Raw genomic sequence first — 25,942 nt, 5'->3', positions numbered from 1 at the left:
AGGGGTGCTTTGTAAACCAAATATAGTTGATGATGCTAAAAATTAACCTTTCTTTACCAGATGAAACTTTTTGACCCTGCTTTCTTCTGCTTCCCCATCTCTTTTCAGTTCTAGCATTGCAAGCCCGAAAGAAGCGGACCAAAGCCAAGAAAGAAAAGGCCCAGAGAAAGTAAGTGTGTTCTTCAATGTGTTTTAAATGAAGGTAATTGTAGAAAGCTGTATTTTCTTGAATCAAAATAAAGAAAAAAGTCTAGTAGACTTTCATTCCTACTGTTCGTACCAGCCCATCCTTATGGCAGCATGTATATAAAGCGTGCATTCAGTCTCTGACAATACATTTGTCAATTTTCTAAAGTAAGTTGGATGCAATGAATTACATAAATGCTGTTAAGGTATTTGTATAGTATATAAAAAGCTAGAGCTGGACTTAGCTTGTGTCTTCTGGCCACCTCTGGATTTTCTGCTGCTTTAATTTTCATGGTGATTATTTGGGGCATAACAGCCATTTAAGCACCTTATGGAGACACCCTACCTGCTGCCTCTTGAGAGATCTGAAATATTTAAAGTTCCTTCTGGAGTTGCACTGACAGGGTAAAATAGGAGGAGGGCATTTTTTTCCTTCTTCCTGTTTATTGTCTAGCTAAAGTCTTTCCTTCATGCAGCAGCTTAAGTAGCTCTATTTAACCCAAAAGCTTCATTTTATAGCCATAGGCAAAGCAGGAGCTCCACATTTTTAGCAAATACTGGAATATACTTGTCTTTGGTTATTACTATGATAACTCCTGTCTTCTAAGAATTCCCATTAATTTCAGTTAGACTTACCACTGAGTAACTATACACAAAATTATTGTGTGTTAAGGGGCTCATGATTTACATTTAATTAAATTCAATTACCTATATGATGTAATATCCTGTGGAACAGTCTTTAAGGCTATAGTACCATACACACTGGCAAGTGTCTAAGCCCACTAATTTGTTTACTTATTGGATTTTTTTTTTTAAGACAGTTGCCATCATGTGACTCTCGATGGCTGCAAAGAATAAAATTCCATGGTACAAATAATATTGTAATAAAGCAACCATTAAAATGTGTCATTAATTCACTATCAGAGTGATATGTAAATAATCCTTGAAGCTCTGTCCTAACTAGTTAAAAAACCATCCACGAGAGTTCCTTTTTAACTTGCTTCCAGAAGACCACTAGGGTCAGGGTAAATCTAACCTCCGGTTTCACATCATGGGTGCCATAATGGAGAAGTCTTCCTCCTTGCCTTGGTTGTTCTGATTTCATGATAGTGGGAAACTACCATTTTTTCCCAGTTAGGTTGATACTGTTTGTATTCTGAAAGTACCTCAGCCCCAGGCCATGTAGAACTGCAGAGTCACCAGAAGCCTGTGTATAGAGTAAACCTTTAATTAAATGCGCTAATACGGTGAAAAAATGCCCATTAAAGCAGAGTATCCATAAATTAAATGCATAAAATTGGAATGAGTCTTCAAGCACATGCAATTTTTACACATCAGGCATGAGTAAAACGGTGACTGGGTATGGAGAGATTTTTTCTGTTGCATTTAAGATCCATTAAGGGTTTACTGTATATACTTATGTAATGTTAATGTAAAGTAGCAGCCTGAACTGTCTGCACAGTCACCTTCAAATGAGCTCTGCACAGAAGCAACAGCAATGAAGTCTCTTTAATGCAGTCCACAAACAACATAACAAAAGTAAAAATGTGCTTCTTCAACTGTTGGTTTGAGGCTTCTTCCAATTGCATGTGCACAAAACACAATTCTGACATTTGGCATTCTGAAAGTTCAGCATCATAACAGTAAGAATTTGTAATGCACATAATATATAGTTTTGCATTTGACAACCTGCATAAAAAACTAAGCACAATATATAGAGAGACAACAGCACGACATTACAAGCAACAAACTAAGATGTCTTCATAGCAAGAAATTCCGTGGCAGCACTAAATGTGTCTGCTGGGCACGCAGCAGTGTTACTCTCTCTTCATTTTTAACGTTTTTCTTCATTTTTATGCTCCTATATCCTTCGGTTACTCCAGGCAGTGGCTAGCAGGGATGAATTTGGCTAATGCTTTCTCCAACTCCCTGTGGTTTGGAGGAATTTAAACAGAAAAATGAATCATGCAACTTGGGCATACTCCAAAAGTTTTGGGACAAAACTTCAGAAATTTCTTTTGTTCTGTGTTTGGAACTTCAAAATAGCTTTTCAGGCTTAGAACATTTCACCCATCTTTAGGATGCACCTAATATTTTGTAGAAATAGAGACTAAAGTTCAGTCTTTGAGCACTAATAAAATGTTGCTTTGTTTTGTGGAAAATGCTATAAATCACTAATAGGCATCAACAAAGTAGTTCCTGATCATTTTTCTTTGTGCATACAGAAGTCTTTCTCAGTAGGAATACTGAATAAATATGTCATGGCTTAGAAGTTAAGCAGGGTTGAACCTGATTAGTACTTGGATGGGAGAATACCAAGGAATACCAGGGGGATGCAGGCTATGCTGGGAAGATGAAAAGAATAAAACAAGATAGTGACAAAATTGCTTTTATGTTATGCCAAAAAAAAACAAAAACCACACCCTATCTGGACATATCCATGAAGTTGTCAGAAATTACTCTTTTATCAAAAGAGATTTTTATTTTTAAAAGTCCCTTAAGATATTGAGTGTATTTTGATCCTAATTGATGGTTGTTTTTTGTTTTGGGGGGGCTTTTTTTTTTAATTTTCCATTTTTTAAATTTGTTAATTCTTTAAAAGGATTGTTCTGTAAAGTTCATGGATAAGCTTCTTTGTAGCAGAAACAAGTTTACACTGTCAGAATTCATTTTAAGCAATAAATGTGAAATTACTTTGTGCAGTGTTTTATTATATAGAAAAAAATAGCCAATGTTATGAAAGAAACTTCAAGCGTAGTGACCAATATGATAGAAATATTTAAAATAATATTGTAGATTTGCAAATAGCCAATAAACCACAGAATGTTTGTCTGCCTGCCCACACATACATTATTGTTATTTATCTGTCTTGTTAAAAGAAAAAAAATTAACTTTGGAAAATTTCCTTTTGTGGAGTTAGAGCTTGCTCGTTTTCAAGCAAATGGTCATCAGCAAACTGCAGTACTGTGCATGATATTTGATAAGGACAGGTATCAGATCCTTGCTGAGAGTTTATGATCTGAAAAGTCACACATTTGATATAAGTGGCACGTATATATATTTACATGTATGGGATCCCTTATTATAATTGCCTTCTAATCGAATGATCAATTTTAAATTACAAAATATGCCCATCATGCTTTTTTCAGCCCAGGCAGGGTGCAGTTTCCTAGTTGTTATGTCCTATTCACAATCACAATCTGTTTAAATTTGGCTCTGTGTGTTTTTTTTCCACTGGATCAGTTCTTACTGGTTGTGAAGAGATGTCTGTATTAACTACCATTTTTAATGAAATGTTCCTTTTCCTTTTGGAATCTTGGAAAGCAAGCAGCATCTTTTTTTGCAGTTCATTGACTTTGGTTTTTGGTGTCTCTTTCCCTCCACCCCATATTATCTCCTCCCTTGCAAATATGAGTATTAAAAAGGCACAATAATAATTTTGAGTTTCTTGGATCACGGTGTTGGGGAAGCTTTGGCCTTTCACTAGAGTTTAAGAAAGAACGCCTCGGAAGTATTGTCATCCACTTCTAACCTCTACCCTGACATGAACAGGGTTTGGAAAAGCATTGAGAAAGTGTTCAGAGTATAAGCATGATCCCAAAATTCATATACCCTCTTATCTGTAGAAAGGAATGTATTGAGAGTTGCCTTCTGCGTTATTATTTCCCTATTCTCCTTTCACTTGTGACTGTATCCAGTTTTCTGTGGAAATTACTTCAAGTATGTTGGAAGTGAGATGCTATCAGTATTTTGTAAGAAATTACATTTTGATATACATAAAGTTGTATAAACAGTATAAACAGCACTATTTTTTTGCATTTAAGTGTAAATGTTGCTTACCATTGAATAAATGCAGCTGTTTTTGTTCCCTATGCCCAGCATGTCTAGTAAGAGAATCTTAAAATTTGCTGGAAAATAAAAGCGTAGGGTTAGGCTGTTTTTCATTCTGTTTGGAAAACATGTAATCTTTCCATGGAGTCAAAATGGTAATTAATGAAATGTTTGAATATCTATTATTTTACTATTTAATGGAAGGAAGCTACAAGCTAATTTTTCCCTTTATTTTCATCTTTTTCTTGAGATAAGACTGTAAATTATTACAAAAATATGAATATACATTGCTTTACATTTCTGTACATTAGCATACATTTTTACTGGCATTAATTCTAGCATACATTTTTATTGGCATTAATTCTAAGGAAAAAAATGCTTATCCAGAAGCACTACAAAAACTATACCATTATGTGTTTTCTAGTGTAAGTAGAACTTGAAAAATAAATCAAGAAATCCTGTAGTTCTTCAGTAATCAAATTTTAATAAAGCTAGTCCTTGCTTAACAATGGTAATTGGGACTGGAATTTCCATCACTAAGTGATGTGGTTGTAAAGTGCGACACCACATGACTGCACTGCTTAGCAACAGCAGTTCTGGCAGTCTCCGGTTAATGTTGTTAAACGAATCACCCTGGGTTATTAAGCAAGGACCTCACATGATTGCAACTTCCAGCTTCCCGCCAGCTTCCCCATTAACTTTGCTTGTGGGTAGCCAGCAAGGAAGGTTGTAAATCATGATCACTTGATCTCTGGACATTGCAGTGGTTGGAAATCTGGGCCAATTGCCAAGTGCACAGATCACAATCACGTGATCGTGAGGGCACTGTGACGGCCAGAACTTTGAGAACCAGTCGTAAGTACCACTCATTCAGCACTGTTGCAAGTTTGAACAGTCACTGAACAAGTGGTTGTTAAATGAGGACCACCTGTAAAACCTTGATGTAATTCACCATTGTGGGGAAGTATCCATTAAATTTGAATCTGCATTATTTGTGTAAATACATAATTGTCATAAATGGTGCATTTGTAATAAGAACTTTCACTAAAATGAAAAATTAGGCCATTGTATTTGAAGTCCATGAAACTGAGGTCAATCAAATTGAGGGCTTACTGTACTGTTGTTTTAAAGTTCCAAATTTAGGGATTTTCCATAATGGAGAATGAAAGCTGTTCCCAGTTTAATTATGTCTTTAAAATTAGAACAAATTTTTCTTGATAGAGCATACCAGTTGTAATACGTTTGTATTATGTGGAGTTAAAAGAAATGTCCATTTCAAGAAGTATGATGTAATATGATTTACAAGGAAGCATATCAAATATCTGCTTTGGATATTAAATCAGATTGCTAAGAATGTAATCCTGCCATCAATTGTTCATGATATTAAATAAGTCCTATATATTTGACCTTAATTTATAGGCACATTTTGCTAGATTGCTTAAATTCTAGATAAAAGATTATATTTTGGTAAGGATTTTCTGCAGTCTTGTGTTAACATAGAGTGAATGAAGACTTACCCATGGTTCCCTTTCTACGGCTCTTTCATTCATGTTTAATAATGATAGATTTTTAATATCATTGAAAGGACTAGTCTTATGTGCAAGGAGATGTAATTTAATAATAGTTTATTAAATTTATATGTCACCTGACTCCCAGCAACTCTGGGTGATTTACAGATTGTTAAAAACAAGGAACAATACAAAGGAGCAAAGAAAACAAACCCAGATGGGAACAAGGAAAAGGAAGAAAAGGGGTGTCAGTCATCCTCACCAAAGGCCTGAGCAAAAAGCCACATCTTCAGGGCCCTTTGAAGTACCAGTAGGATGGGGGCCATTTGATTATTGGGAGGAATCTCATTCCAGAGGGCAAGCATTACTACAGAGAAAGCACATTTCTGGGGTCCCGATAGATGGCATTGTTTAATTGATGGAACCCAAAGTGCACCAACCTTGCCAGATGGGCCAGACAGATACAGGAGACAGGAATTTAGAAAGATTGACAGAGGATTCATAGTCTGCATTCAGACCCAGACACGATGTATATACATTGGCAACAGGATTCATGCTGTTGTTATCACTCCCAGCCTTTACCTCTTTTGGGGGATAACTATGTACTTTGAACAGATTCCAGTTACACTATATTAGTACAGTTAGAGTGTGTGTTCAGCAGTATTTGTGAAAGAAACCCATTGGTTTTGACTCTTTGCCATATTAAGTATTTATATACCTGTATTCGTGTCTACTAGAGTAATGTAGCAATTAGTGGTGAATGGGTAGTTCATTTCTGGCAGTTAATATTGTTCAATTTCATGGGCAATAAAAGGTTTTATTGCAGTGCCTTACAAAGTAGACTGTAGTTCTTCCTTGCAAGCAAATCTGTTTTGGGACTTACATGTGATTTGGGATGACAGATTGAGTGCAGATAAAAAAACATCATTTTATGTAGTCAAGACTGATTTTAATATTTTGTTGAACTTGTTAATCTCTTAGTATAAGTTTCTAAGGTAAACTTACTTTATGTAAATTGAATGGCATTCCAAAAAATGTCATCCTCCTCTTTTGTTCTAGGCAGAGCTAGGAAAGGTGCAAACAATAGCAAAACATTTATAAGACTTTTTAAAATGTCTCTCCTTCCCTGATATTTCAGGTCCTAGAATCAAAGTCATCTACTGTGGATTTTTAAAAAGTTCTGAAGGAAGTAAATTATTCAGCAGGAAACTGAAGGCTCTACACTTAAAAAAAACCTAGACAATAAAATCAGTATCTGTAGGAAAAACTGTGGAAATTGGAAAGCATTAGAGGAATATAATAAATATTCTATCATTCCAAAGTGTAGCTAAATTTTTCAGGAAGCAAATCTGAAATCGGTCCTCCCCAGTGATGCTGCAAGCCATTTACCTGCAATGCAGTGCTGTACATCTGCAGCTAGGTGGTGGAGGCATAGTCTGTTTTTTCTTCCTTCTGCACAAAGCTTTGCTGTGTTCAGGGAAAGCCAGCACCCTATTTGCAATTTATGCATCCCATCACCAGGACTAGTGTGCCATTTGGATTTTCATGGCTCTTTTGAAAATTGTTGATCCATCTTCAGAGGTACCTTCATCAATGGGTGTCCGTGCTTCATGCAGGTAAACTCCCCCCCCTCCATTTTTTTACTCATAGGAGAATGTGATTTCAAGAATCAGAATTTTTCTGAACTACTTGAAATGAAGTATTTGGAATTATTGTAATAGCTCTTTGTCTCCACTTGTAAAACAGCTTCTAATTTGTTGGAATTAAAGTAATAGTTGCAAAGATGCCTGCAGATTATTATCTCTTTTGATTCACAATCTGCTTGAATAAATCTTTTTAACAATATTATTTGATTCTAAGGACTTTACAGAGTATATGCAGGCTTATAACATACTGACCTATAGCAATAGTAAATTTGGATGCATTTAGAAAGATTGTGGTAGGAACAGTTATAAAGATCACAGTGAACATTGTTAAAAATTAATTGTGAAACTATACATTCTTTGTGAATAATGAGGAGGATAGGTCCCTAAATTTGTTCAGTCTTACGTTGTATTCTCTGACAAATAATAAATAGTCATTCTGAAAGTGTAAGGTCTTAAGATGTTTAAAAGCGAAGATGATACGATCCTTTGGTTTCCTTTAGATGAAGAATAAAGGCAGTTCCCAAATGCTTTGTGGAGACTTTCTAGTAACTTCCTTGCTACAGGAAAGTTGTGCACATTAAAGAGATGAATGATTGCAGAATATCAAACAGCATTTTGACTAGAACATTATTACTGAGGCTTAGCAAAAGCCACAGCAGCTAAATAAGCATTGATTGATTGAAGTATTATATAATGTATCTCAACAATTCAAATTTCCAATATTTATGGCATAATTAATAAAATAGCTTTGCTGTAATGGGTGTGGCTTTTAGCTGGATAATACTGATTTGTTCCTATTTACTTGTTTTGTCTCTGGATTCAAAAATTACTGATTAGCCTTTTCTATATTGCTCTTAGCTATCAAAGCTCCTATTGAACTACATAATTTATTATTTGATTTTGTGTTTATCTCTATGTGGGTTCCATTCCTGTTATTTCTACTATGCAGATTTATTATTTTTCCCTTATATAGGAGATTTGAGTAAATCTGCAACACCTGGAGGGAGGGGAGGAATGTTCATATAAGAAAGCTTATTCATTATTCTAATAGTGCATCTGGGTATTACTTGTAGGGAAGGAATATTTGTTTAAACATATTTTTACCACATCACAAATGGATATGGAATTAGATATTTCAGGAAGGTATTTTTTTTATTTACAAAAATAGTTACACAGGTATCATCATCATCATCAAGTAGTTCTAAATACTTCATTATTTGAAGCTTTACATTTCTAGATATAAGCAACTATTTTTTCTATGCAAGAAGTGTATGTATTTTATTAATCTTTATTACCATTCAGCCACATTAAATGCTGCTATTGGAGGGGCTTCCAGATAGGTAGTTCCATATCTGGAATTCCATTCAGTTTCTTTCAAGGCTGGTGTTCATAAAGGTATCTGCAGTAGGGCTATAAGAAGCTTCAGAGGAATGTTTCATGCCAATGAAGATTTGAGTGAAGCACCCCACTGAAGTTTTGAACAAAGCGACAATGGTTCCCTCATGTGAGAGTTCATTCAACAGACAGGATTGTAACCTATTAGGCAAGCTCACAAGAATCCATGAAATCCTGATAAGTAATTCTGTAGTGAAGTAAGGTTAGGAAGTCATATTCCAAGAATTTTAGTGACAGCTTTAAGAACAAACCTTATATAGAGAAACAATATTCAAACTTATTACATCTTTTTTTGTTCTTAAGTAATGGACTACCTGACCCCCTCTTTTGTATGGGAGGGCTGATTTCCATTTGTTTTTGCGGTGGTCAGTTTTGCTATTGTGTTGTTTTTCATAGATTGTATAAGAAGTAGTTCTCACACTTCACTTCTAAGATGAAACTGTTAAGAGCAGCTCCCACCTTTTACCTTAGAGGTTGTGCTCTGGGAGAAGGTTGAGAGGATCCTTTTCCTACAGCACCACCTAAGGGGTCTTCCCAGCTGGGCAGTTCCACTGTGAGTTCTGGGGAATTCAAAGATTATACATTGAGCAAGTGATTCACTACGGCATGTGCTAGAGTCCCCTAGGCTGGAATCTCCTTGAGTTACTTGCTAGAGCTATTTGGCAATGTTGAGTGTGGCCAATGGCACCAAAGAAGCTTTTCTGCTAATAAGCTATGTTTAAGACAGTCCAGCAGCATACCTCCTTTTGCATTGTTGGCATTTTTCTGATCTTTGTCAGCAGATGAGAATGCTCCAGAACTGTGCTCCTGGATTCTTCCAACTACTCATCAGTTGCAAGTTCAATGGTATGAAAGGATGCATCCCTTCATGCTTCTGGCCTTTCCCACTGGAAGGTGACCAACAATGACATAGGGCCAAAAAACCTTTGGGGTCCTATTGAGAAAAACCTTTTGAGAAGAACCTTTTTCATGCCCATCCTGGAAGCACTTCAGGCAGTGCTGTTGAGAAGATAGTTCTGCAACACTGGCCAAAGTATTCAGTGTGTATCACTGAAGATGTGTGCTGAAAATCTTCCAGATAGCGTAATGCTTGGAAGACTGTAGGCAATCCCAAAGTTGCTTGGTCTGAAAACTTTTCAGCCAGCCTTGTGGGAAAAGGCTGAGAGGAGACTTCTCCTTCAGCGTAAACCTGAAGTGATATCAGGTCATACAAATTGCTTTGTCAGGGCACATAGGGTGTACTGTTTGCTTGGTGAAGCAAATTGGATTGCCTTTGTAACCTGAATTACTTCAGACCAGTATTTGAATCTGCAGGCCTAATCTGCAGTAAGACAACTGAAACAAACCAAAACCAAAACCACTCTAAGGAGATTCTGTAGAAAATAATTCAGAGTCCCAGAATTTTCCATTTGTATTGATTGTATTGATTCCATCAGCAAGCAGCTTTCTCTGCAAGCATTTGGAGTTTTGAGTCAGTATTCCTAGCCTAGGAATTATTATTGCAAGTAATTCTAAGAAGCATGAAAGAATCAATTATATAATCCATAGATATTACAGCTTTAGGAAATTGCAATGAAAAGTATGTACAGGATGGATGGCAAAACCAAGCTCCCAAGTTACACTTCACTATGTGATTTCTGTAGTTGGTGCTCCCTTTTGAATGCCATTTCACTTCTGAATTGGCATTTGCAAGCATAGGCATTTGCTCCCAAAAGTTGAATTTCTCCCAGTGGCCTCCAATACAGATCCTTATAAGAACTATATAAAGCACAGTTTCACTTGTTGTTAATGTAACATTGATATAATTTGCAGCTCTTTAAATGTTACTAATTTAAATATTGAGATTGATATTGAGAGGCAGTTTGGTGTAGTAGTTAAGTAGTTAACCTAGAAACCAGGAGACTGTGAGTTCTAGGCCTCCCTTAGACATGAAAGTTGTCTGGGTGACTCTCTTAGCCCAACTCACCTCACTGGGTTGTTGTTGTGGGGAAAATAGGCAGGAGTATTAGGTATGTTCACTGCCTTAACTTGGCCAAAATATATTAAAAAGGCAGAATAAATAAAATAATAATAATGCAATGGTAATGGATGTTAGTCATTTAACAGCAGATTTGAATTTGCTTCTCACTGTATTTTCAGCAAGATGCTTTAGCCAGTTTCAGTAACAACACAATGTATTTGTTAACTGTTGTGTTCACAAATTTGTTTTGTGTTTATTCTTTAAAATCTTGGGTTAATTGTTATGGTGTCTGAAATAGCTCTAAATTCTCTTTCTGTGGACTGAGCGTATATAAAATGAAATTAAGGGACAGCTAAAGAAATACAGGTAGTCCTTGTTTAGCGACCACAATTGGGACTGACAACTCAGTCATTAAGCGAAGTGGTCACTAAGTGAAACCACAACTGTGCTTATGATCTTACTTCAGTTTTCCTTTGCTTTACAGACCTGCGAAGGTCATAAATGCGAAGATTGGTCCATAAAGTTACTTTTTCATCACCACTGTTATCACCATTGCTAAATGAGGCAGTTGCTAAACAAGGACTATCTGTATGATCATTTTTAACAATTGATTAAAAAACAAACTTGTACTGCAACTATAGCTAAATAAATAGTTCATAACTTAGATGATTTAGATTACAAACCAGGTATGCACTCTTTTTTTCTATGTTGTCTTAAATTGTTGAAGAATAATATCCTTCAAAAATTCAGATATTCATTAGGTATTGCCAGCCCTCCTTTTTGATACATTCCCAAAGTGATAGACATTGTAGAACTTTATATGTAATGGCTTTATGGTAATTTTGGGGATATTCTATACACTGTCTTTTTTGCAGCTATGCTCAGCCAAGAGCATGTTCTAGAATTGATGCCAATCTGTAGTAGGGTTAGGTTTTCATGCTGGTTGAAGCCAGCCATGCCTGGTAAAAATACCAGTGAACGCATAATGCTAATGGGAGTAACCCTTGAAACTGAATTGGAAAATAGCTTAGAACGAAATAGGTTAAGAATCTATATGATGAGTTCCCCCCAAGATCTGAACATCTCCCACCATGATGGTATTCAGGAAGGCCTTAAAGACTCGGTTGTTCTCTCAGGCCTTGGGGTAGGATGCATGTGACATTCCCTTTTTAGAAGTGATTGATTTTTGTTGTTGTTTCATTGTCAGTGTTGTTGTCTGGACTGTCATTGTGTTATTTCTCTTACTGTATTTTTTATTTATGTTATTGTATCTATATTCTGTTTTATATTGTGAGCTGCCCAGGGTCATTCTGGAATTGGGCGGTGCCAAATCAAATTAAAAAAAGAAACTTCTCCATTTGCCTATCACTAGATAAGTGATAGGGGATTATTATATCTGCACTATCCCTTCAATGAAAATCTTTTGTAGTTCTTCAGAGAATCTCCAAAGTTAGCCCAATTTTGGGAAAACCAACTTGGAGTGATGCCAAAGGGCTAGTTTTCAGAAGTGGGTGGGTCTGAAAAGATTTGCTTTCTCTGTGGAGTTACCGCACAGTCCTTTGGATCATAATTGTAGTTTACTGTAGCTAACTTAAAACCATAATAACATGAGTTCTGCCTTTTTAAAAAATGAGTACCCTGTGTTTATATATCCAGCCTTATCTTCAAACAGCATTTTAGTCCTTGCTTATTCTTTCTGCCCCTCCTTATAAACTTACAAGTTACGAATTTATGCTGTATCTCAGGCCTGAAACTCAACATCGTGGCCCTACTACCCATGCAGAGAATGACCTTCCTGAACAAGAAGAAGAAATCTTGGGGTCAGATGATGATGAGCAAGAAGATCCCAATGATTATTGCAAAGGTATGCAGTCACCATTTTACATTTTCAGTGTCCTTGTTTTAGACCAATAACTCTAGACTAATAATATGACATGATACAACCTTTGAATAGGCCACATTATGAATTTGCTTTTAAAGGAAATCAGGGATCCATTTATGGAGATTACATCATGGCTTGAAAGATTTAAAGCTGTTTATAGTAGGACCAGTTATCCCCTAAGGTATGTCTTCTTTGTTAAACCAAGCTTACAATTTAAGTTAATAACTTCAAGATGAAGGAATATGCTTATTTCAGGTATATTTCAGTGGTTTTGTTCAATTTTTAATATGTCTTAATGTAGGGATTATCAAAACTTGTGACCCCTCAAAGAGTACAGATTGGGGGGGCACAAAAATCAGAACTGTGTAAAATCATACTCCAGGCTTTTTCTCTGCTTTGCTTGGACAAGCTGATAGGTGACTTGTTCAGGCAGAGTGAGAAGGAAGTCTGGAGTGCAGACAGACAGACTGACAGACCTCCAGTTTGTGTATACTTGCACAGCTATGACCTCCATTGTTCCTTTGGGCTTCTAGTGCATTTCACTGCCAGCAAGTAGTCACTTTCATGAGATGGAATACTTCATGTGAGGTTGCTAGATGCCCACACAAGCCTGGTCATCTGGTATTGTAGGATGTGGGCCAGGAAACCCAAGACAAGTGTTGTTGATCAGAATGGCAATAACTGCACTTACAATTTCAACACAGACATGAGTGGCTCTGTACCTAAGGAGCTGGCAGTTAAAGAGAAAGGATACAAACTGGTAATGGGTGCCTGGTATGATCAGAGCATCCAGATACCCGGTGTCTTCATTTCCCATTAGGTTCACAAGCTGCAGAAGGAGCTGCTATTGCTCATTGATGAGCAACAAGGCTCTGACTTGGTGCTTCTTCCAGAAAATGTCCATCTCCATATCAGGGCCCTGCACTTAGGCCTGCTAGTCCAGAGAACAGTGCTGCACCATAGAGGCTGCCCAGGCATGGCTGGAAGGGATAGAGTGCTGGCTGTGGTTTGTCCCTTTCTCATCTGTACCTTGTGTTGTTCCTGGGAATCTGGAGTGGGGAGAAGTTATGACAAGGAGAAGATGTCATGGGGAAGAGATGCTGTCAGAGTTCCAAGTTTCTCTTGAAAAGTAGCAGAATTAGTGAATTGGGGAGGGGGAATACAATTGTTGTTGTTGTTTAGTCGTTAAGTCGTGTCCGACTCTTTGTGACCCCATGAACCATATTGTGCCAGGCCTTCCTGTCCTTCACTGCCTCCCTGAGTTTGCTCAGTTTCATGCTCATTGCTTCAGTGATGCTATCTAACCATCTCATCCTCTGCCGTCACATCTCATCCTTTTGCCTTCAATCTTTCCCAGCATCAGGGTCTTTTCCAAAGAGTCCTCTCTTCGCATTAGGTGACCAAAGTATCTGAGCTTGAGCTTCATTATCAGTCCTTCCAATGAGCAATCAGGGTTGATTTCCTTTAAGATTGACTGGTTTGACCTCCTAGCAGTCCAGGGGACTCTTAAGAGTCTTCTCCAGCACCACAGTTCAAAGGCATCAATTCTTCGGCGCTCAGCCTTCTTTATGGTCCAGCTCTCACAGCCATACATTTCTACTGGAAAAACCATAGCTTTGACTATGCGGATCTTTGTCGGCAAGGTGATGTCTCTGCTTTTTAATATGCTATCTAGGTTTGCCATAGCTTTCCTCCCAAGGAGCAAGCGTCTTTTAATTTCATGGCTGCAGTCTCCGACTGCGGTGATCTTGGAGCCAAATAAATGAAGTCTGTTACTGTTTCCATTTCTACCCCTTCTATTTGCCAGGAATTAATGGGTCAGATGCCATGATCTTAGTTTTTTTTAAGGTTGAGTTTCAAGCCAGCTTTCGCATTCTCCTCTTTCACCCTCATCAAGAGGCTCTTTAGTTCTTCTTCACTTTCTGCCATTAGGGTGGTATCATCTGCATATCTGAGGTTGTTGATGTTTCTCCCTACAATCTTAATTCCGGCTTGTGATTCTTCCAGCCTGGCATTTCTCATGATGTACTCTGCATATAGGTTAAATAAGCAGGGTGACAGTATACAGCCTTGTCGTACTCCTTTCCCTATTTTGAACCAATCAGTTGTTCCATGACCAGTTCTAACTGTTGCTTCTTGGCCCTCATACAGATTTCTCAAGAGACAGATAAGATGGTCTGGTACCCCCATCTCTTTAAGAATTTGCCACAGTTTGTTTTGATCCACACAATCAAAGGCTTTTGCATAGTCAATGAAGCAGAAGTAGATGTTTTTCTGGAACTCTCGTGCTTTCTCCATGATCCAGCGAATGTTGGCAATTTGATCTCTAGTTCCTCTGCCTCTTCAAAACCCAGGTTGTACATCCGGTAGTTCTTGGTTCACGTACTGCTGAAGCCTAGCTTGTAGGATTTTGAGCATAACCTTGCTAGCATGTGAAATGAGTGCAATTGTGCGATAGTTTGAGCATTCTTTGGCATTGCCCTTCTTTGGAATTGGAACGTAAACTGACCTTTTCCAATCCCGTGGCCACTGTTGCGTTTTCCAAACTTCCTGGCATATTGAGTGCAGCACTTTAATAGCATCATCTTTTAGTATTTTAAATAACTCAGCTGGAATACTGTCATCTCCGCTAGCTTTGTTGTTAGTAATGCTTCCTAAGGCCAACTTGACTTCACTCTCTAGGATGTCTGGCTCCAGGTCAGTGACCACACCAGCATGGACATCAGGGACATTAAGATCTTTCTTGTATAATTCTTCTGTGTATTCTTGCCACCTCTTCTTAATCTCTTCTGCTTCTGTTAGGTCCCTGCCTTTTTTGTCCTTTATCATGCCCATCTTTGCACTAAACGTTCCTTTCATATCTCCAATTTTTTTGTAGAGATCTCTAGTCTTCCCCATTCTATTGTTTTCCTCAATTTCTTTGCATTGTTCATTTAAGAAGGCCTTCTTATCTCTCCTTGCTATTCTCTGGAAATCTGCATTCAGTTGGTTATATCTTTCCCTTTCACCCTTGCTTTTTGCATTCCTTCTTTCCACAGCTATTTGTAAAGCCTCATCAGACAGCCATTTTGCTTTCTTGCATTTCTTTTTCTTTGGGATGGTTTTAGTTGCTGCCTCCTGTACAGTGTTACGGACCTCCGTCCATAGTTCTTCGGGCACTCTGTCTACCAAATCTAATCCTCTAAATCTATTCATCACCTTCACTGTATACTCACAAGGAATATGATCTAAGTCATACCTGAGTGGTCTAGTGGTTTTCCCTACATTCTTCAATTTAAGCCTAAATTTTGCAGTAAAAAGCTCATGATCTGAGCCACAGTCAGCTCCTGGTCTTGTTTTTGCTGTCTGTATAGAGCTTCTCCATCTTTGGCTGCAAAGTATATAATCAATCTGGTTTCGGTGCTGACCATCTGGTGATGTCCATGTGTAGAGTCGTCTCTTGTGTTGTTGGAAAAGAGTGTTTGCTATGACTAGCTTGTACTCTTGACAGAATACAGGAATACAATACCTTGAATAAATTCAGTCTTTTTTCCATTGCTTTCTGAATAGGAATTGTTTTTTTGTTTGTTTGATTTCCTTTAGAAAAAATACTAACCATTTCCACACTCATGTTTCCTACCATCATCTGACCTTCACTGTGTCTGTAAATCAGGAATGAAGACAGCCTTTATTTTTTCCAGGAAAAGATGCTATTAATTACTAGCTTTATCCTGCAAAATGAGTTCAAATATTCAAGGACTTGTTAATGTAGTTGCTCATTTGAGACATTGTAGCCACTCAGCAAGATGATGCATGCACAGAATTTACATCAGACTCCTACATGTAAAGCCCAAACCATTTCAAACTGCACTGCAGGCTTTCCTCTCTGCTTGGTCAGAGTGACAACTAATTTGTTTGGGCACACTTTGAAGGAAAGCTTGGAGTGCAGTCTGACTATGTGCACAATGCTTTATTTATGTAAAGCTGGATTGCAATCAGAATTTGTTCCTGGTCTACCTGGTCAAAACAACAGGCCTAGAAAGTCACACAGTCATATAAAGGCAACTGGTTTCTCTAAGCAAAAAGGGCTCCAGCTTCTTGCACACCTAAAACTCAGTTGCTGTCTGAACACACCCTAATGAAATCATTAGTTTTATTCATAGAGGGGGAATGTTACAGAAATTAATATTGTATGTAATTTTAGGAAATCACAGTGCTACAAAGTTTCAGAATCGTGTCATAAAGTTTTCATTAAGAGTATATTATAAGGAACTAAAAAAGGAAGATAATTTCAAAATAGTTTAATAAACATGAACATTTTAAAACTAAAACACAATTAAAGAAACAGTTCAGTAGCCCAGGAAATGAAAGAAAATCTAATAGTCATTAAACATTGGATGGAAATAAGTAAATACATTTAATGCCTAAATGCTTAGTGTTTCCTGGTTTGCCTTCTAGTTGGTGGGAAAGACAGAGGGATTCATGAAAAAAAAGGCACATAGTTAGGAAAAAAACTAGATATTCTAAAAATGCTGGAATTCTTTGTGTTCAAATTACCATGTACATCTATATATTTAATATTACTAATATAAAAAGCACTTGTATGGCATAATCTAGCAAAGATTAATAATTTCCTCCACTGAAATTAATTTCTTCCTCTTCAGTGAAATAGTACTTCTAAAATGTACTAAATATGGGAATACCTATCAGATGGTAGTTCTGGTTACCTAAACCCAGTATTTTAGCCTCTTTCTTAACAAAATAATAAGAATGAAAAATTTGTGCTATGCCTAATCAGAATATTGGGGAGAAAAATCCCCTTGGTCATAAAATATTATCAAAGTTCATACATATATTTGATATTGCTTTGAAATCTGCCGACTGAGTTACTAATATCTAATAGGACAAATAGTTCTTCCTCACTAGAAGCAGTAATTGTAAAACAGACTAAATAATTTTGTAAATTAGTTCCCTCCTACCCCATGTTGTTATTGCTACAGAAAGAAAAATAAAACCTTATTAGCCTGGTTTTTATTTATGACTGCTGGAAAAAAAGGTACTTTTGTCTTCTTTACAAGTCCTTCTTATGAATAATAAGCAGACTAATAAAAAAATGTAAGCTAGAAATAAAGCAGATGACTCTTGGTTTCTTTGTTGGTTACATAGGAGGCAACTTTGTTCCTATATATCTAACATAGAAATATAGCAGATAAGGTTGGTAGGAGAGGAAGTAGAATTGTTCCATCAACCTTCTGTAGGTTTCTCCACTAGATGTTCAGGAAGAAGTTTATATGCTGCTACCAACAGCATAGAAGCATGGTGGGCTGCTGGAGTTCAACAGAATACTCCAGCTTTCTTCTAGCAGATTTCTTGGTTACTATTTTGAAGGGGTGAAACTGTAGCCTATTGGAAGGAGTAACCAAACATTCAGTCTCTTCTCTGGCAGCCCACTATTTTTGATGCTGGTCCAGCATTGAAACTCAGCAGACTAACAGAGAAGGATTGTCTCTGACCAGCACAGCTAAGAAGAAATTTTACAAAATGGCTACCTGATTTTGCAAATATTGTGCCTAGAAGCTTGTTAAAACATGATTGTTCCAGAAAGCCTTTGGGGACCACCCTGGGTAGGGAATTGGATGGCAAGAATTAATGTTGATTGACCGGATACTTTGGGGGTTACGTCATGATTTTATTAAAATGCATTACTGTGTTATTTTAGCATGATTTATTGTGTGTTGTACTATAAAATTCTCTGAGTTGTCTGCATTTGAGACTGTATAAAGTTATGCAAATAAAGTTAACTTTTTCTGTTGGAGTTGCAACTTGTCCTCAATGTAACTGTGTTGATTTAATAATTCATTATACATTTCATAGGTGGCTATCATCTAGTAAAAATAGGAGATCTGTTCAATGGAAGATACCACGTAATCCGGAAACTGGGATGGGGACACTTTTCTACAGTGTGGTTATCATGGGACATCCAGTAAGTCTTTGTTCTTTGGTTGGAGTTTCTGTTAAATGTTCAACAAACAATTACAGACTAACAATATTTTTTCTCTTAGTTGTTTTGAAATTCAGAGCATTCCCATTGAGTGTTTTGTAAACAGAGTGATAAGGATATAATGATCAAATGTACTTTGAGCCGGGATTCATATTTTATCCCTGTGTATAATTTGTTCATGTTTGCATTTCATAGACCTTGGGGACAATACTTTGTTCATTAATGATCCAGAGTAAGCTCTCTCCTCCCACCCCCAACACATAACACTCACTACCCATAGGACATGATTCTGAGCTCTCACATTTTTAACTGTCAGGATTTTATGGCTACTAAAAACAGTTTGAAATTAAACTTTGTGTCCATTTAGGGGGAAGAGATTTGTGGCAATGAAAGTTGTAAAGAGTGCTGAGCACTACACAGAAACAGCTTTGGATGAAATTAAACTGCTGAAATCTGTGAGTATACAGAAGTAGATCATTACAGTATAGCTTCAAACTTTTTATATTTTTTAAGACATCAGGAGGTGGCTTAAACTAGTTCTTTCAGATCTGTTTTTCCAAAGATGTGAAAGGAAGCCCTGTCTGTCAGAGTTGGCTAACTTTGCACGTTCCTGTTTTCCTTTCAGGTACAGGGAGTAAGTTAAATTTCTGTTTTTAAGTACTTAAAATATGGTTGGATTTAGCTATAATCCTTGAGAGTGGGCAATTTTAAGTTTGATGTACTGTGCATGTCATCATTTAGATGTCATACCATCATGATAATATACTTTCTTTTTTCTAATAGTATATTTTCAGGAGAATTTTACAAAGAGATTGAGAATGAGAAATGCAAGTTCATGAGATACAGAAGCATCAGTATATCTGCTAAGACAAGATAATTTGACTATATGCTTTTTTTTTAAGCTGGCATGTTAAGCAAGATAAATATTATTGTGGAAATGTGACTATCTAAAGATAGTCAGAAATTATAATCTGTTTGAGTATTAACTTTTCAAAAGCAATAAGAGGATCTGGAAAAAGTCCCCAAACTTAGGAAATCTGGAGGGAAAGGATCTTCCTGTAACTATTTTTTGCTGTCATTTGATTTTTTTTCTCTCCTTCATATAGGTCCGCAATACTGATCCAGATGATCCAAATCGAGAAAGGGTGGTTCAGCTATTAGATGACTTCAAAATCTCAGGAATTAATGGTTCCCGTATCCTTTTAATAGAACAGATCACAAAGCATGGGTTCAAATGATAAAATTTACATAGCATTTAATGTATCACGACACTGATTTCTGTCCATTGTTCAGCCATTGCAACCTGTGGAGCTTTGTCTTGGCTGTGGGGTATAACTGCAGAATTATTAGCATTACAGATGCTGTAAACAACTTAATGCAGAAAAAAAGAATAATAATATAGCATTTCAAGAGAAACTTCATAATCAGAATTTCTGGAAATTCACCCTTGACTCAATTCAGATATTTGTATGGTATTTGAAGTTTTAGGGCATCATCTTCTGAAATGGATCATCAAATCAAATTATCAGGGGCTTCCACTACTCTGTGTAAAACAAATCATCCATCAGGTAAGTTCCATCTCTTTCTGATATATTTTAGTATTAATTTTGCTTTTAAAAATTGCTGTGAAATTTATTAAAAATACATTCATTTTCAGGTTTTTTTTTTTTTTTTTTTTAGCAAAACTTGCTGTTGAATGAGTGAGATAGAAATGTAGCTGGAGATGCTCTTTGATATCACTATCCATTGTTATATTTGGCTGCTAGAAAAATAGCCTAATTTGTACCTTGATCCTACTTCCCTTGAATCCTAAGATGAAATATTAGTCTGATTGTACATAATAAGTAATTTCTTTGAATCAAGGTCAGCACAATAATTTTATTATTGCCTTTTATTAACTGGTAATATTGCATCTTCAATTCTGGATGAAGTCACACTCTCCCTTGACTGAACTGGTTTGTAACTTGGGGGTCCTCTTGACTCAGAACTCCTCAAGAAGGTGTTAGTTTTGGCTAGGAGGGCTTTTGCACAATTCCATCTTGTGTACCAATTATAACCATTTCTGTATCAAGAGGCCATAGTACTGCTTTGGTTTCCTTTTAATTGGGCTGTTGCTATTTACTCTACATGGATCTGCCCTGAAGACCATCCAGAAGTATAGTAGGTCCCAGATGCAGTGACTGGAGTAGTTAAGGGTGCTTCTCAGTTTACCCAAGTACCCAGTACTGCTAGAGCTGTACTGGTTGACAGTTGGCTTCTGGGTACAATTTATGGTGCTAGTTTTCACCTTTAAAGGTGAATTGCTTTGGATCTGGATACCTGCAGGACTGCTTTCTTTCAGAGATTTCTTCCCATCCAGTAAGATCTAGTAGAGAGGGCACCATTCAGATCCCATTTGTGATGGATTGTTGTCATTAGGGACAACAAAATTGTGTCTTTTCTGTTTCTACCTTTCTCCTATCGAACAGGGTTCTGCTTGAAGTCAGGTCAGCACTAACACTTTTAGCACTGAGAAAAACAGCTAAAATTTGGCTGTTATGAAAAGCCTCTGCAGTTTGATTGTAAAGTTGGTCCCCTCCTTAGAGTAGGCAATTATTCTTATCACTGTTTTTCTTTAGGGTGTTGGTGGCTGTTCACTATTGGTTTGGGGTGTTGTTATATTTTCCTTGTTATTTAATATCTGCATTGTTTGTAAGCTGCTTTCAGACTTCTTAGAACTGAGCTACATATACATTGCAGTAAAAAATATTTTAGAAGTAGGATGGGTGGGAGGCTTAATGGGACCCAATAAAAGTGTAAGAGGGTACTTCTGAGCTATAATTTCATCTCATGGTGAAATTGTTGGTCCTTTTCTGATTGGTTCAAAAGCAAAGCAGGGCCGTAGATAAAATGGCTCTGTGTAGAAAAGTCAGGAAGAAATGGAATATCTCACTGGGACAGTCCACAGACATCACTGCAATGTTCTGATGTGCAGCATTGAGATCTGAGCGACCTGTCAGCATTCCATCTCTTTATTCTGTGAGTAAGGAAGAATCATGTGAGTTAACAGGAAGTGAAAAGCAAATAGCATTGAGAAAATACTGCAAAAATGGGGTCAGATTGATTATAAGCATGCACTTTTTCAACTGCTGCGTTTAAAAGTATCCCAGAGGAAGGTGCTGGGAAACTATTTGTGTACTGTTGCCCTAAAACTGAATGGATGTGTATATGAAGTCACCAGGAATCAAGCTTGATTCAAAGGAGACTTTACCCTTATTAAATTCTGTCTCTTTCAGTATACCATTAAATGTACTGTTTTATGTAACCTGACTACTTGATTTTTTTATCTTTTGGGGTTTTTTGGGTTTTTTTGCAGGTCTTGCAAGGGCTGGATTATTTGCATGCTAAATGTCGGATAATCCATACTGATATTAAACCAGAAAACATTTTGTTGTGTGTTAATGACCAGTACATCCGTAAACTAGCTGCAGAAGCTACAGAGTGGCAAAGATCTGGAGCCCCCCCGCCTTCTGGCTCTGCAGGTTTGTGCTTGCTTGATTGTTTTTATTTCAAATTTGGTTCATTCCGATTACAAACTCAACTACTCTGACCCTTATTAATCTTCTCAATTATTGTTTGGCTCTGTTTTTCCAGTGGGAAGAGTGAGGGCAGGTGTTATTTCTTTTTCTTGATTTAATTTGTTCTGATAAAGGCTGAAGAGTGAGGTATAAATTCTTGAAATAAATAATATGGAACATTTCAGTTTCTTTATAAAATGAAGCAATCATTGTATTGATGAATATAAAGTTTCCTAAAAAGCTCTTGAAGAAAATGTAAATTGTTACCCTTGGATTTTTAAACTTTATTACTAATTTCAGGTAGTTTAAATAATTCAGTGAGAAAACAACTTACTAGAATTTCTTTGCATTTGCATAAAAATATTTACATGGTCTGCAGTCACAGCAATATTGACTAGAACATATCTTTTATCTTCCCTACCACCTGTGTCATCTAATGTTTAAATATTATTTAAAAGATACGTTCTGTGGTTATGTATTTCATTAGGCATCTTGTTAAATGATAATGTAATTATAGATGTTCTGTGTCATAAAGCAAATCTGATACAAACAAAAAAGAACTGGTTGTTCATCAAGTATTGCACTCATTGTGTATATATAATACATTCATTGTAGGTAGATTAGCATTTTCACACATTCTTAGTTCTCTCCAGGTTGTAATAGCATAAGCAGGTAAGTCTGCAGTAGACAATTCCTGTATTACTTACCATCCATAAAGCTTGCCTTGACTTCACTTCTTAAAGACTTTACAAATGTCATTATTTATTTAGTGTGTTTCTAACCAGTTCCTCAATCAGAAAGGCCCAGAATAATTTGCAAATTAATGCAAATATGACTCTGATTTCATTTAAACTTTTTTTTAAAAAATGGTAACACAGAAACAAGTGTGAGGGAAAACGTAAGAGAATATATGTAGCTCAGAGTTTAACTGTGGAGTCCTTGGTGCTCTCTGAGCTTGGTTGTTTGCTTGCAGACATTTCATTACTCATCTAGGTAACATCATCAGTGCTAGTGAATGTGGGGTTTGCTCCCTGTTTATATACAGTTGATGCTGAACAAATTCTCGGATGCTGCTATGCTCTTCGGCCTCACTATTAGCCTGAGCAAAACTGAAGTTCTTTACCAGCCCATGCCAAATACCAATCCCATAGAACCAAAAATCACTGTTGACAACACCCAGCTGACAAATGTAAACAGCTTTGAATGCTTGGGAATTATCTCGAGCAATGCATCTTTGGACAAAGAAACTGAGTCCAAGATCAGCAAGGCCAGCCAGACACTGGAGTGGCTGCATACTAGAGTGCTCAGTCAACACAACATCTGTATCTCCACAAAGCCGAAAGTCTACAGAGCTGTGGTTATCCCTTCTCTCCTACTTGGATGTGAGTCCTGGACTCTGTGCTGAAGGAACATCAAACAATTGGAGAAATTTCACATGCACTCTCTGCATTCATTGGCAAGACCGTATCTCCAATCTGGAGGTCTTGGATTATGCAGAGTCCACCAGCATTGAATCCCCAATTACCAGAGCCCAGATGCAGTGGGTGGGACACGTCATCAGAATGGATGACCATCGTATGCCTCTATAGTGTATTGGAATCTGGGAACAGACCTTGAAGTCAACCACATAAGCGCTTCAGAGACACTGGGAAAGAAACCCTATGCCACTGTGACATCCAGCCAAGGGAACTAGAAGCTGGGACTGCTGAAAGAACCCGCTGGCAAGCCCTGTGCTATGAAGCCTCCACCAGCTTTGAAGACAGGCACCACCAAAACCTGATAGAAAGCTGTGAGCGGCATCACAGAATAACACCCACAGTTATGATAGCAGTGGACTTCCAATGCCCCCATTGTGCTAGACTGCACTTCCAGACTGGGACTACAGAGACACCTCCATGTCCACTGATGAACTGCACAACAGCATGTCTTCTTCAAACCCAAAGGACTACCAAGGGATATATAGTAGCTTGCCCTGCCAGTGTTGGTTGGGGGTGTGATTTTCTCTTGGTAGTTCCTTGATTAGGGTATTGTTTTCTGCTTGATTTTTGTCTGGTGTTAATCCTCACCCGAGTGTTGGCTGCTGAAGAAGATGTGTTCTTTTTCTTTCCTTCTTTTTATGTCTCTTTTGAATGGTATGTAAATGTGGTTTATCTCTATGTGTCTGAATTGTCTGAATGCCAAGCTTCCAGTAATTCCCTAGTGTTTTTGGATTTAGCTTGTTCTAGGATGCTCACAGTTTCCCATTTGAAACTATTGTTGAGTCTCTCCATGCGTTGTGAGATTAAAGAGTTTTCATCGTGTCTTCTGACTGCTAGTTGGTGTTCATCAATGCACTCTGCTAGCCTTCTGCCTGTCTGTCCTACATAGTGGCTGTTACAGTCCTTATGCTGTATGTTGTAAATGATTCCTGTTTCCTTCTTCTTCAGCTACTGGGTCTTTGGGTTTACTTAGGATGTTTTGGAGGGTTTTCATTGGTTTATGTGCTACAGTGATGCCGTGTGATTGTAACAGTCTCTTGGTTGTTTCCGAGATGTTTCTGATGTGTAGCAGTGTTATCTTTTTCATAGCTTGTGTTGGTTGTGCTATAGTGGGTTGAGGAGCCAGGCACTTTTTGATAAAATTGCATGGGTATCCATTTTGTTGGAAGATGTTGTATAGGCAGTCTGTTTCCTCTTCCTAGTGTTCTGGGTTGCTGCAGTGCATTTGTACTTGTCTGAATAATGTTCTTACACAGCTTCTCTTGTGGGAGGTTGGGTTGTTACTTTGCTAATGGAATACTTGGTTAATGTAGGTTGTTTTTCAATAGACTTGCATTTCTAATTTGCCATCGTTTCCTCTGCTGATGAGGATATCAGGAAGGGTAGTGTGTTGTTTTCTTCTTCCCTTGTGAATTTTATTCTTTTGAAGATGTTGATTGTTTCATGTGACTTCTCTACTTGTTTCTTTTTTATTATGACGAAGGTGTTGTCTACATACAGGATCCATACTTTTGGTTGTATGTGTGAGAGTGCTATAGTTTCTAGTTGCTGCATTATGGTCTTTGCTATGAGTCCTGAGAGTGGTGATTCCATGGGTGTTCCTCTGATTTATTGGTATATTTGTCCATCGAACTGAAAGTAGGTAGTGAGGCAGAGGTTGATGAGGTCCATGATTCTGGGTATTTCCATCTTAGTGCATTAGCTAGGTCGGGTGCTGTAACACCGAATGAAACCATAATTTCATCTTCTTCTTTTTTTAGGTTTTGAAAATCTGTTTACTACACTCGCACCAAAACTGGCAGGGCAAGCTACTGTATATAAACAGGGAGCAAACCCCACACTCACTTGCACTGATGATGCTACCTAGTTGGGTAATGAAATTTCTGCAAGCAAACAACCAAGCTCAGAGAGCACTAAGAATTCTAAAGTTAACATTTCTAGTTAAATGTTTATACCTATCTATCAAGACATCATTTCCCCAGACACATATTCTCTTTTTTGTAATTACTTTTGGATCTGGGAATTTACCATATTTGGTGCTGGATGGGGTGGCACTGCCCCAAACAGACCCAGTGCATAATCTGGTGGTCCTTCTGGACTCACAACTCCTGCTCAAGGAGCAGATGGCAGTCACAGCTAGGAGGGCCTCTGTGCAACTTTGTATTGTGCTCCAGTTGTGCCTGTTCCTGAATCAGGAGGCTCTATTCTCAGTCACTCATGCCCTGGTCACATCCCAAATGGATTGCTGTAATGCATTCTGCATGGGACTGCCCTTGAAGAGTATCAATTCAAAGTGTTGGTTATGACCTTTAAAGCCCTACATGGCATGGGGCCAGATTATCTGAGGGACCACCTCTCCCCAGTTACATCTACCCATCCCTTCATGTCCAGCAGGAAGGGCATGTTGCAGGTCCAGTCAGCCAAGGAGCTTCATTTAATGGGTCTCCTATTCAAGTGCTGATCTGACTCTGCTTAGCTTTTTTGAGATCAGTCAAGAGAGTCTGTGATATTAAAAAAAA

General features: G+C 37.5%; 1 protein-coding gene across 2 annotated transcripts in view; it reads left to right on the top strand.

Annotated features, from left to right (window-relative positions):
• SRPK1 (SRSF protein kinase 1) overlaps positions 1-25,942 on the top strand; it is a 39,906-nt gene that overhangs the window by 676 nt on the left and 13,288 nt on the right. For both annotated transcript variants that reach the window (XR_015798541.1, XM_007426549.3), the window contains exons 2-8: positions 109-169; positions 12,272-12,390; positions 18,262-18,370; positions 18,756-18,843; positions 19,495-19,582; positions 19,850-19,956; positions 21,744-21,909. Coding sequence is in view for 1 of the 2 variants with exons in the window: in XM_007426549.3 (XP_007426611.2) it covers positions 109-169; positions 12,272-12,390; positions 18,262-18,370; positions 18,756-18,843; positions 19,495-19,582; positions 19,850-19,956; positions 21,744-21,909 (738 nt within the window). In the remaining variant the exon portion in view is untranslated. The remainder of the gene's footprint in view (positions 1-108; positions 170-12,271; positions 12,391-18,261; positions 18,371-18,755; positions 18,844-19,494; positions 19,583-19,849; positions 19,957-21,743; positions 21,910-25,942) is intronic.

Source organism: Python bivittatus, unplaced genomic scaffold (assembly GCF_059951505.1).
Source record: "Python bivittatus isolate LINGU-HERP-01145 unplaced genomic scaffold, Pbiv_v1 ctg000700_np1212, whole genome shotgun sequence".
Classification (NCBI taxonomy): domain Eukaryota; kingdom Metazoa; phylum Chordata; class Lepidosauria; order Squamata; family Pythonidae; genus Python; species Python bivittatus.
This window is presented reverse-complemented; position numbering and strand designations above follow the sequence as displayed.